This window comes from Schistocerca cancellata, chromosome 9, assembly GCF_023864275.1.
Source record: "Schistocerca cancellata isolate TAMUIC-IGC-003103 chromosome 9, iqSchCanc2.1, whole genome shotgun sequence".
NCBI lineage: Eukaryota > Metazoa > Arthropoda > Insecta > Orthoptera > Acrididae > Schistocerca > Schistocerca cancellata.
In genome coordinates this window covers 136,768,466-136,782,614 of record NC_064634.1, presented here as the reverse complement: position 1 = coordinate 136,782,614, position 14,149 = coordinate 136,768,466, and the positions used below count along the sequence as shown (strand labels likewise).

The following is a 14,149-nucleotide window of genomic DNA, read 5'->3' as shown; positions in this document are numbered from 1 at the left end:
ACATGAAATCAGCACTCTTTTGGTGCATGGCCACTTGTGTCCGTCCATTGCTTTGATTTCTTTTTAATTTTAGACATGAAGTGGTGCACTGATGTCTTGTCCTTATCAACAAATTGGCGCATAAATTCAGTTAGATCTCTTTTAAAATGATCATTGCCAACAAATTCATTTTTGCATTACCTCCCAAGAGCACATAGTGAACTGATGTGACAGTGCTGAAACCTATCACAAAAGAGGCAGGCAAGTGCAAGTGGCTGGCAAGTGCAATGAGCTGTATCGTGAACTGAAAGATGATTAGAACTGAAGTATAGATACCTAGTGAATTATCCAACCATGCGGCATAGCAGTTACTGTGTGCCAAATTTTAACAAAATATTTTTTCTTTAATATAAGTAGGTATTTATAGATGTAGTAAGACCTTCTCTAAGACACAGTAATTGGACTAGGATGGGGCATTTAGAGGTTTTCATGCCAATGAAGAGCAGATGTGCCACAAAGCCAAGTAATCCAGACTCGCCAGAGACAAATGGGAGATGAGTAGCTGTATGATCAAAGTAGAGAGGCAATATGTTCTCTTTTTTCATTTTATGATTTGTGTATGTATTCTTTTTTATAATAAATAATTACCTAAAATTTGGAACTGTCATTCCTGCAAATTTGGGAGGCTAGATCAACTGAACAAATAATGATATAATTTTTGGCTGCCTATCTATGATGGTTACAATGAAATTCTCATCTGTCATTTTGTCTGGATCAATGTGTTTTTTGTGGGTTTTAGATGAGAAGTTATTTGAAGACAGATTTCACATTTTAATGAGAAGTAGCAGTAACTGAATATAGCAAAGATATATTGTATTTGATATGAGGAAATGTGTAGTATCCAGTGAAACAAAACACTTTTCACAAAATATGTTTGGACCTGGAATTCTGTGTAGGAATTCTCAAGTTTACCTTTGCATTAATTTTAGGGTGTTATAACAGATAAGATTATGCAGTTTTACACTCTTGTGAAAAGTGAACTGTAAGTAAATTGATGTGATATGTAGAAATGATGATGTTATACAAAACTGAAAAAGTAAGTGTTGACTATAGAAATTGATGATGATGCAGTAGTAATAATTGTTGTTGTTGTTGTTCATATCAGTCCACATAATTATTGAAAATTTTCGCTGTTGTGTCATGACATTGGTGGAACACTTAAAAAAGAAATTAATGGCAGTGAAGGATACTCAGTGTGAGAAATGGGTCTTTGAGTGGACTGCCTTTTTAATGTTTTGAAACCAATTGCAAATGCCTGCTTTTGGGGGATAGAAGATTGATGCGAAGACCAATGCTACAGAGATACACAAACAACTGTCTCAACGAAAGAAGAAAGTGGAAGTCTCTCTTCACAAGTATTTTGTCATAATCTGAGAGAGATCCAATCTAAAAGATATTGATAATGGCTTATCATTCCTTTACATGATAGACGAGGGAGGAGACCATTCAGTCACAAAACTTATATTGGGCTGGTGCATAAGTTCGTAGTGTTTTTCCATCAATTTCATAACACAACAGATACACTTAACAAAGACTTGAGTCATTCAATAATATATTCTTCTTCACTATTTACAACAGTCTACCAACGCTGGGGTACCATTTCGATTCTGTGATTGCAGAAATCATGTAGTTTTGAGGCGAAGAACTTTTTTTTTCATCTGAAAAGGAAGTTCCTTGCAGGTTGTTTGATAGAGAACAGGAAAGGTGAAAATCTAAGGGCGCTAGATCAGATGAGTAAGGTGGGTGCAGAATGACTTTCCAACTTGACTCCTGTATAGCATTTTTTCTCAGTCTAGCATAATAAAGGCAGGTGTTATAGTGGAGTAGCATCACTTCATGCAGTCTTCCTGGTCCCTGTTCTTGGATTGCCTCTGCAAGAAGTCTCAGTTGTTGACAATCATTGTAAGCAGTGATAGTTACATCTCGGGGAAGCAATTCGTAGTACACCACACCATTGCTGTTCCACCAGGTGCATAACATTTTCTTTTGTAGATGCGTGCAGGTCTTTCTAAGGGAAGTTGCCGCTTTGTTTGGGCTCAACCATTTCATTCTCCTCCTTATGTTACTATAAAGACACTGTTTCTCATCACCAGTGATGACATAGGATAGGAATGGTCAGTGTTGTTCACGAGCTCATTAATGACAAACAAGCAGAGATGCATATATGGCCACCTGCTGATTTGTGTGATTTTTTACCTAGAGCATGCAATAACCTTACGCCCAAATTTTGAATCTTCCCCATTGCATGCAATTATCACATACTCATGGATTGATCACTGTCACATTTGCCAGTGATGAATTATTGTGGATTAATGTGTTCAAACAATCTTCATTGAACCCCGAAGTCCTGAATGTGGAGAGATGCTAAGGTCAGAATGGTCCTCCTAAAAACTAGTAAACCATTGTTTTGCTGTGCTCTGTCAAATGGCATTATCCCCATACATGGCACAAATGATTCTGGCCACCTCCACTGCTGTAACTGCTCTATTGAGCTTGAGCAGAAGAATACATCAGAAATGTTCAGATTTCTACATTTGGCACCCGTTTTTCTAGTGCTCACAGCTCCACTCACGATCTCCAAATTACAAAATGAGAATATGTAAACTCAAGTAGTGGCAGTGAACTGCAAATAAATATGATAATCAATAAATAAACCCATAGCAGCCAGCCACTGTGGCCGAACGGTTCTAGGTGCTTCAGTCCGGAACAGTGCTGCTGCTATGGTTGCAGATTCGAATCCTGCCTCGGGCATGGATGTGTGTGTTTAAGTAGTTCTAAGTCTAGGGGACTGATGACCTCAGATGTTAAGCCCTATAGTGCTTAGAGCCATTTGAACCAACAGGCAAAACAAAAGTGCTACAAACTTATGCACCAATGTAATACTTTGTGGCACAACAAAAAAATGCAAGGAAATAAAGGAGACACTATGGAAGTAATGTGAAGTCATTGCAGGAGGAAATGACAGTAATTATGGCAATCAAACTATAAGGGACACCAGCAACAAAGAGGCTGAAGACTCAGTTAATACGAGTACTGAAAGTGCAATTTGATTTGGAACTAGTAGTGTTTCAGTTATTGTGCCAGCAGCCGTAAATAAAGTTATTGCAAGCACAGAAGCAAGGGCAAGAGATGCTGTAATTGCAGTGAGTTTGGCCATGTCTTGCCTGAATGCACGAAGGAAAGGAATCAAACTAAGAATCCAAAAAGGGGATGTAAATGATGTTAAGAAGAGGGTCACCAGTTTTATGTTTAAAAAAGCTCAACAGTGCAGTCAAGAGGAGAAGGTGGTCATTGACGCTGAAGATCAACATAACTAACTACAAGAAAATGGATGGTCTAAGATTGTGGGGTAAGGATATGATCTTGACACAATTTGGGAAAACTAACAGTCGGAATATTTTAGAAGTATGTTGAGACTGATGTTGAAAGTGAAACATTTATTTGTTAAATTAGAAGGAGCGTCAGCGTTGGCCATAGTTTTGATGATTTATTGACAGCAAAATCGACTTCCGATGACATAAAGATCATCTTCAGTGCTTTAGCGTAGGCACTAGTGTAAAGTTATTATTAGTAACAAAAAGCAATGAAACGATCACAATGACAAAGATGAAAACACAGAAAATGGTACAAAACAGTACTATCAGTTCAACATATCTCTAATTCACTATACCACAGAAATGTTGGGAAAATACCATGCTCTCATTTATTTAAGATGCATACACAGATTAAGCCTCACATCACAATTATGCAAGGTGTGATCAAAAAGTAATGGGAATTTTTTAATTTTTATATGTGTTTTCCAGTGCTTGGTAACTTTTCACTTTAGAAAAAGTTGGATTTAAGAATTTCCTTTAAACTTTGCTTGAGAAATGGAATAAAGTGCAGCACCACATTCGAAATTTTGATTGTGGCTTTTGACAAATCTACTATAGGTAAGGCAAGAGTTTATGAGTGGTATAAGCATTTCAGAGAGGGTCGAGAAGGGGAATTGCTGAATGAAGTTGACAGTGATCCAGAATTTATAAAGAAGTTTACAAAGGGTGATGACGTCGTTGCTGATGATGTCGGCATATCCTTTGGCTCGTGCCAAGCAATTTTGTTGAACCTGTCGTTTCAGGGTACAGCCAAGCAAACTTGTCAAATGTGTCAATAATACTTAGGATGTAGTCATACCATTAGTGAATTAGCATGAGATAAACATAAAGTGGTTTTCTCTCTTTGTAAAAAGGGGTGAATAAAACCCTGTTCAAGATCGAGAGGATCAACTCCATGTTGGTTACGGAAAAAAAAAAACTTGTTTCACAAAGCGCCTAGCATCCAGCGCACGTTTGTCTATCAGTTATACATATGATTTTGAACCGCATCCTTGTTGGTTTTTGAACACATTTTAAGCTGATTTCTGAATGAATCATAAGTTCATTTTGAAAGCATGCATAGTGTACGTGATGTCTCTGTCAGGAGAATCCTCGTTGCATCTAGAAATAAACTTTCTGCAGACAAAAGGGGACGGGGCTATATAAGCTGAGCGGAGTAAAGCCGAATGGATGAATGCCAATCGCTGTCTGATTATGTCGTTGATTGGGTTTGCGAATGGTCAGTGTTGTTATAACTACTAGCAAAATTCATAGATTCATGCTACCAGAATGGAAATAAATGACTGATAGGAATAACAGGTTAGAAAGATTACGTATTATCTTCTCAGTGTACCCAAGAAAATGAAATATTGACAAATTTTTGGCCAGGTCACTATACTAGTAAGGACCAGATTGTACAGTCCCCGGCTAGCAGCCGCTTAAGTTCTATTCGGGGAGTAGCACGGAAAACGTGTTGTACAAACACGTAATAATGCCTAACTGGAGAACATTTGTGGGATAACTAAACCTGTGATTCTGGCAGGGTTAGTGAAATTAATTGGCAAACAAATTTTGACAATGGCAGGAATAGCTGCAGAATTGATGATGACAAGATTGTTTGTTAGAACGAGGAAGGAGAAGAAACGGGGACATCACACAAATTATGGAAGAATAAGACAATTCCAAATTTATATAAAAATTTCTTGATGCTACTTTTCGATCTTATGCTTGAGAAGCTGGTGTGTATGAATGAAATGTGAAACTATTTCCTAATATAAAGCTTTTTGCTTGTAGTAGGCCTAATAGGCATTTGATATTGGCTCTTCGTGAATTATATATCCTGTCGTGTTATGAAAATGGCCATTTGTGCCAAAAGAGTCTAGTTTATTTGGTGAGTCTTACAAAATTGTTCCAATATTAGAAAGGCCTCTTTTGTTTTATCTAGCAGACAGTGACAAAATAAACATAATCAGATCGAGAAATGACATACCAGTCTTGGGTATTATTTGTGTTTAACAGCTTTTTCGGTATTAGATAACTACATTTCGATTTTTCATGTAGCGAATCGTTTGACAAGCTTTGATGAGGTAATAGATTCTTTCGCAGAAAGGTAAGCATGCCATGTAAAGCTGTAGCAAGATTAGAGAGGAAAAAAATGCTAGGAGCTAAGGATTGAAGAAATGTGTATTTTCTTACTTGTCTCTTTTCTTTATTGGTTTTATGTATCCTATATTTAATTTTATGTCACACAAAACAGCAAGTTGTTAGCTAATAGGCAATAAAGAGTGCAAATTTTCTGAAGAGTTCTTGTTCTCCAGATTACAAATGATCCCATCCACTATTAATTGGGAGATTTTTTTTTAAAGATGGGCAGGCTGTCAAACTGGCCGACTGGGTGCAGGAGAGGCACCACAGGACATTTCAATTTCCACTGTCCTGAATATAGTTTGATGGCATTCATTGCAAAATACACATGTTTCAATTCCACAGAGCGAAATACAGTGATGTGCGATAGAAGAATGGTTTATGAAGAGGCGTGGCACTGCACTTTGGCAAACTTAAGACTAAACAACATGTATTACATTTCCTTGAACACACGTTTTATGGTTCAGACTCTTCAGAAAGATGTGCGCTACAAGATGAACATATTTTTGAAAATTCAATTTTTTTAGTATTGACCCGGATCGCAAATATCGTAGATCCGAGGCTGATGCGCAGAGCAGTCTGAGTTACAGTGGATAGTCTCCACGTGACCTGTGTTTACATTTAGCAATTTTGCTGTTTCCCCTTCGTTTACTCTCCTGTCAAATGAAAACAAAACACGTATCTGTAGCCGGGAGCTATCAAGTGAATTAAAATACATTCACATAATTACGGATGGCCAAAATATGTTATTAGTTTCAGATTTGACTTTATTTCCACCTTTCTGACTGTCAATCATTAATCACCCTGCTTAACAATGAAGTTATTTTTGTCTGTTTGCTAAAGAAATTTGACTTTCATTAACCTTTTCCGCAGAGGTAGTCAGTGTATTTGAAGCAAAATGTATCTGAAATGAATTGTTTAATTCCACAGTACTGGCGAGTTTCAACTTTTCGCTTCATTTCAAGTGCACGTCTTCATCTTCTAGCACATATGGCATTATGCCATAATAAAGAACCAAACATAATATAATACAGTACTGGTGCTCCAAGAAAATTTACATCCCGAAAACCACACTGAAAATCTTAATATCAGGTCGAGGTCTGCTTGATTGGGAATCTGAACATACGAATGTGCACTTTAAGTATGCACTTTAAATGTGCACATTTTAGTATGGTTCACGAAATTCCGATGCTCTTGAGTATCCTCTGGCGTCTTGTTTCTTTTATGAAATACATGTATGATCTTTCTTCATGTATGTACATATGGGCTTTCTGCGTCATGGTAGCTGTGCAGGCACGGTGTCGCCTGTTATCTGCACTCTCTGGCAACTGCTGAAACGAACCTATTTCTAACAGTTAGCGGGAAAATATTGCGAATGGTGGTTTGAAAAGCATTACTTTCAAAGTAAATATCCTTTTATGTAAGTTGAACCGTGTGTGAGAATGTACCACGAATTTCTTAAATCACAGAGCATTTGACCATCATTTAAAAATCAGCTCTTTGATGATGAGCCATTTCGAAGATTTTCGAACCCTGAAGATCAGACATTTGTCATTATTAAAAATTTTACTGGCACATTTGTGTGAGTCTTAAAGTGTAACACTCGCAAAAAGATCAACATTATATGCGAAATCTTAACTTCTCTTACAGCTTATTTACCTTAGAAACCAATATTATATGTGAAAGCTTTGCTTTTCGTGTAGCAACGCTATGTATATTAATTTAAACTATTAACTTTCCCTGTTTGTGTGTTCATGCTATGTAACAGTGATGATGTTGCTGTTGGCTGACTACATCACGTGTCCCATGCTCTGAATATCCACTCTTATCAGCTGCTGAGATCACATGACATAAGCTATGACTGGCTTACAGAAATGCATCACAATCTCGATTTCAATGATTTGGAAAGTAACATGCGGTGTTTGGTGGAATTCCAATCTATACTTCTGTAATACGAAAATACGCAACATATGAAAGATATTTCCAAAACGTGTCATTTTCTCTGAGTTACGTTTTCTAAAGTGCTGGGAAGTTCTATGCCGTGTGTAAAACCTTAACCATTCAAAGGATCGATAAGGGAAAATATACTGTCACTTAACACGGAAAAAGCATGTTTTCACCCGGGAGAAAGTGTATTTTTAACCGGGTAATCTGGGAATGTTTCTTCCTTGTCCACGTATACACCCTGCTGCTGTTCTTGGTCACTAAGTGAAGGTCGTTGGCCACTGCATTGTCTGTGGTGAGAGGTAATGCCTGTAATTTGGTATTCTCAAGACACTTTTGACACTGTGGATCTCAGAATATTGAATTTACTAATGATTTTCCAAATGGAATTTCCTAGCATCCAGCCCCATATATCATTCCATGTTAAAAGCCATAATCACATCATACACCTTTTCACATGAATCATCTGAGTTCAAATGACAGCTTCACCAATGCACTGCTGTTTTGTACCCTGTGTAAGCAATACTACTACTATCCGTGTATGTGTATATCACTAACCCATGACTTGAGTCATCCCAGTTGCACAACACCTGACAAACAACACTGCACCAGTCCAGTCACTCAAAAGCAATGCTCAAATGCAACATTAAAACCTTGACACTCACTCCCAGAGAGCTCCACCATGTATCCACTTCAAACACCGTCCATTTCAAATACACTGCTGCAACCATGACACCACATAACACAACACGGTTATGTCAAGAGTCAAAGCTAACAACCAATATCAAATGTTTTGGTTCACTCCATGCAACCAATTTTTGCAACCATAGCCAAATGACTACTTGTCATCTGAATCAGATGATTATCAGGATGGCTGATTGTGGGATTTGGATGGGCGGCTTACATGTTTTCCTCTCAGGTCAACTGATCCTAACGATAATGAAAATTTTCATCATCTCATGACAACAATATGGCATGTAATGCTGTACATGTGCAAACAGAAAGAGAACAGAATGATGACAGTAAGTTTTTTCTTGTGTCCCTCTTATATTTTGGAATGTGAGATGGTTCTGTAGTGCAGCCTGAGTTATAGATTAAGCTGAAAGGTGACTTTTGTTTGTGAGTTGGAACCCAAAGAACATGAATATGAACTCTTAATTGTGGCAAAATAATGATCTGTAGTGTAGCTTGAGGCCTATGTTAGGTTGACTGACAGTTCACACACACACACACACACACACACACACACACACACAGTGTGTTTTAGCGTAAATTTTTTATCCCTTTATATTTTTATAGTATGTGAATATTGAACATCATTCAAAAGTATTTGTGCCATAATGCCAACTGTTCTATTGAATGTAAAGAAATCTGCTGTGAACTGCTGTTAGAATAAGGAATATTTCTGAAATATTGTACAGTGGTGCATTAATGGTAACTAGTGCTTAGATCTTTATGGAAGTTGTCTATAAGTTGAGGTGTTATACCACTTCACAACAAAATAACATTTAAAATGTTTTACTTGGATTGCTGCATTTTGTAATCAGGCTTTTCGTGACTTTTTGAATGTATTCAGTCATGATATTCACAAATTATGTCAACATTGGGGAATTTCCACATTAATCAGACTTACCAGTTTTTAGTGTCTGTAATTATAACTTTCAGATATTTTATGCTTCAAAATTAATGCCAGTATTTCTTGCTCTTACATAAATTGTACAATAACTATGTATTTCACCTAAAGTTATGTCTTTTCTTTTTCACTTATTTAGAATGAAGCTGATAGAGTGCTTATTTACATTACCTTGTATATAACGGAGTGTTTGAAGAAGCTACAAAAATGTAGTACTAAAGCGCAAGGGATGCAGGAAATGTATGCATTGGCAATATCTAAGTTTGACATCCCTGGTGAGCCAGGATTTCCTCTTAATTCTGTATATGCCAAACCTAGCAGTCCTAGTGAGGCAGGTAAGTACACACAGCAACAATATGAAACTGTGTAGTGTATTAGTTTTAACATAATTTTCAATTAATTTTGCTGTGTGATATAAATCGGGATCAGATAAAAAGAAAAGTTTACTTTAAGTGACCTGTAGTTATGTGCACTCGTAAGGTTGAAGTCCACAAGCTCTCTCATTTAGAGAAAGATCGCCAGAAATAAAGGATATTGTTGGAGAGAATGACTCACATAGTTCACAGGTGTTCAGGATAGTATAAAAAGAAAAGCAGATAAAAATGTGAAATATATATCGGAGTTGGAATCTGCAAAATAGTGTTGTATTCGTTTTTCAGATATTTGTCTTTCTTTTCACTGTATATGTATTTAAATCCACACAAGCTGAATTCCTTTCTGCAGTGGGCAGGCTTGCACGCATCAGTGATAGAGACAGCAAACTGCTGATTCAACTGTCTGTTAGATACCTGCAGGGAGGCTAAACTAGCATGGTTTCTGAAGAGGGGTATCACCTTCCAATGTTGCTATTGTGGCACAGCTGAGAGCAAGGAGAAACTACAGCCATTATTTTCCTTGAAGATATATGGCACTGTTTAATGTTGATAATATTCTCTTGAAAATGGGTGAGGATCGTTGAGGAGAAACAAGGCAAAAGGATTGGGCCCAGCAGAAATATTTTAGTAACACACAATATGTTAAATTTAACAGATCAGAGAAGAAAATGTAAAAATAAATCAAGGCAAAAGGGTAATAAAAAATGAGATTTTCTGAAAGTAGAAAATGGCAAAGCAGAAATGACTGGAGGACAACTGCAAAGCTGCAAAAGACTGCATGACTTTAGGGAAGGTAGATGCTGTTTATTGAAAATTAAAGGAACATTTGTAGGGAGGAAAAACAGTTAACGTAACATCAAGAGGTCAGATGACAAACCAACACCAAAAAAGGAGAAGAATGATGAAAGGAATAAAGGAAAGAAAGTTGACAACAACATTATGGAGAGGAAAAAGAAAGTGACCGGCAGTGAGATGGATGTGATATTCCCCCAGAACATTAAAATCTGTTGTGAGAACTAGCCATGACATAACTGTTCCATCTGGCATACATGAGATATGTACAGGTTAAATACTTTATCAGTCTTCAAGAAGAATGCACTAATCCAAATACCAAGCAGATAGGTGCTCACAAGTGTATTACAAGCCACCAGTATAATAAGTCATGATTGCAAAATACTTGAAACTAATTATGTACAGAAGAATGAAATGGCTAGTGAAGGCCAATCTGGAGAAAATCGGTTTGGGTTTCAGAAAGATTTAAAAACATTAAAGCAGCATGACTTGCATTAGAATATAGGTTAAAGAAAGACTAACCCACATTTATAACATCTGTATATTTAGAGAAAGTGGTTGACAAAATTTATGGTAAGCAACAAGTTATCAGGGATCAAATATGGGATGGGGGGGGGATGCAGTTCCTTGTGCTCTAAAAGCACTAAGTGTTCGTAAATTAATTATTAGGTGGTGCATAAGTTTGTAGCATTTTTCTTTTGCAGATTGGTATTTTAGTTGCTATGGCTTTATTTTTTTATTTATTTAAGCCAACTTAAGGAATGCTTATGACTAGTTCTTCTTCGATGCTCTCTTCCCTTGCCAATATCTCTTGAGCCCTGCTGGTAATTTCTCCTTCCTCTCCTGTGAAAGGGGCTTCCAACGTTTAGGGACTCTAGGTGGTGGGGTCCAAGATTCTACCAAAGCACAAAATTTGGAACAGTCTTCTACCTCAAGATCAGAGATCCCAGCTGAATCCATGTCCTTTAGTACTTCATTAAGCCACAGGCTTCCTGTCTTGTAGCTGTTAACCAATGAGAAGATCTTCTTGGTAGAACTTCAGCCTCTTGTGCCACATACTGGTGTTGGCTGATTCTAACTGTTGATACAGTTCAGTATTAGACTTCAGTCGGTAGGTTCAATTTGGGAGCAATCTCGGGCCATGAATTTTTCTGAGAATATGTGTTTCGGCTTTCTCCAGGTAATCCATTGTGCCTTCTCCGTTCATCAAAAGGGTCTCTGCGGCATACAGAAACTGTGGTCTGACAGCACTTCTGTATTGACAGACCTTAGCATTCTTTGAAATACACTTCTTGTTGTACTGATTATGGGACGGATGGTATGCTGCTTTGAGTTTGTTACGCCTTTCTAAGATGGATGTGCCATCTCTACCATTGGGGTGGACCCATTCACCAGGATAACAAAAGTGATTGACCCTCCCAATCATTCCATGTATAGTTGCCAAAGGGATGTTACTGGAGTGCCGGTTCTCTAATTATTTGGTCTTGTCATATGATATATTTGACCCTGACTTCACCGCTGTCTTATGCAGGGCTTGGACAGAAATGACAGCATTGCAATGTCATCTACAAAAGCAAGGCACCTTATCACATTTCTTTGGGTCCCAGCTCCAGTGGTAACTGGTTTGATTCCTAGATTCCTCAGCGTACATAACCAGGTTTTGATGACTTTATCAAGCACCAGATTAAACAGAATGGGTGATAGACCATAACCCTGTCGTACTTCCGTTTTGATGTTGAAACTCCGAGATAGTTGTCCTCTGAACTTCACCTTAGAGGTTGTATCCGTGAGTGTCTGTTTGATGAGAGTGTGTGTGTTGTAATCCACACCAGCTCCCTGGCCATATTCTTAAAGTGAAGGCATTGTGATTTATACCCTGAGAGTTCCTCTTTGAAGGCTCAATGAAAGTTTTGTACATTTTAAATTCTTCATCCAACTTTTCCAGTCTTGGTCGATCGTAAGATCTCTTCACACACCTGATGGTCTTGCTTGTCAGTTTCTGCACCATTGTGAAATTCTCCCAGTCTTTTTGTCATTCAGTCGAGTTCCATTTCCTCCAGGCTATGGCACGCTCATCATATGCAAGATCGCATTCAGAATTCCACCACCTATGACGTCGCTTCCTTCGAGGATGTCCGAGGGTATTGGTTGCCTCACTTACAGTGGACCTCAGTTGGTTCCAGTCTTTCATTTCTTTTTGCATGATATCAGTTTTAAAGCGTTCTTTATACTCTATAAAGAATTGGAGATCAATCCTTGATGGCATTGTGTTAGAAGGTACCTTTCGATTAGGTAGTAATCTGGTCTTTATTTGTGTGAAGAAGTGGTCAGAGACAACATTCAAACCTTTGCATACTCTGACATTCATGATATCTTTCCTACTCTTTACACTGATTGCAACATGATTGATTTGAAATGATCCAATAGCAGTGTTTGGTGACTGCCAAGTCATCTGGTATCTTACCTTTCAAGGGAATACCATGGCAATGATCTCCAACTGATGCAACCTTCACAGTTTTCCGTTAGCATTTGTTCATCTATGTGTTGTGTAAGGCCCCAGTATGTCTTGGTACTGTTGTTCTTTCCCCAGTTGAGCATTGAAGTCACCTACCAGTAGTCTGACTTGGTGATCGGGGACCTTACTGATCTCGTCTTCTCGCATCTGCCAGAAACTTTGGACCTTTTCAGGGTTGCTCTTGTTATTAGTAACTGTAGTTTATGCATTTTACAATAGAGTATCCCTTGTTGCTGCATCTTAGGGATAACAGAGAGATGCGTTTGCCAGTTGATGTGAATCCAATGACAGAATCCATCATATCATGTCTTATTAAAAAGGCAGTTCCAAAAATGCTGGAGCTATATGTGTTCTTAGATGCCAGCTTCCCTTTAATTATTCTATAACCTTCCGACTCAAAAGCCATATCATCAGTGAATCTGGTTTCTTGGACAGCTGTTATTGAAATTTTGTGTTTATTCAGGATATCAGTCAATTGCTTGAGTTTTCCGGTCCTACAGAGGGTTTGAATATTGATAGTTCCAAAGAGTGTGATAGTTTTGGGTCTCAATCGGTTGATGGTTTTAGGGAACTCCGACTTCCCTGCACGATGAGATCAGGCTCCCCAGACTACGAAGGCCTCAATGCACCACCGTTGGTGACGGAAAATTAGATACTCCCTGGGGTAGTGACATCTCATCGTCGTTTATCATTGTGTGTGAACTAGTAAAGGGATGTACTAGGGGAGAAGGCTGAAAGCCTTCAGGGTTGGCTACTCTGAAACTTATTCAGGAGCTTTGATTACAATAGGGTCACCACTCCCAGAGGCATTTTAGAGCTACTGCCAGTAATTATTCAGGCCGCCCCTTACATGGGGAACAGATGCCATTGAAGCTGCCCCTTACATGATGAACAGATGTTGCTGATTTCTAGTGCACTCATACTATTCCCTGTGTACTGGGCTGCCTCTTCTGCAATCTCCAGCATTCTGAAGTCCATCTTCTCTGCTGTGGATTCAATTGAGGTCTTCACTCATAACTGTGAGCTGGGACCCTTTGTCGCCTCCTTGGCTGTTGGGAGCTTCCCACAACTCCTCCTCCACCCTCGGAGTCACAGGATGTCTTTTAGGGGATGTCCTATTCTTCATTGTGGAGTATTCTTAGCTTCCCCTTGCCTCCGACCAACCTGCAAGCTAGCGAACCTGTTGATTGTCTGGCTCATTAGGTACTAAGCCACCCCACTGTCGTCAAGGTGATAGTCCCCGGGGTGATCGGGTTATTTATCAATTGTAATTTTTTATTTGTAGTTTACTGATGCTATTTGAGTTTACATATTGTCTTTTTTCATTTGGAGGTAGTGAATGGAGCTGCGGACA

General features: G+C 38.3%; 1 protein-coding gene across 1 annotated transcript in view; it reads left to right on the top strand.

Moving 5' to 3' along the window:
- LOC126101559 (actin-related protein 2/3 complex subunit 3) overlaps positions 1-14,149 on the top strand; it is a 36,837-nt gene that overhangs the window by 14,874 nt on the left and 7,814 nt on the right. The window contains exon 3 of the mRNA XM_049912197.1: positions 9,254-9,449. Within this exon, the coding sequence (XP_049768154.1) occupies positions 9,254-9,449 (196 nt within the window). The remainder of the gene's footprint in view (positions 1-9,253; positions 9,450-14,149) is intronic.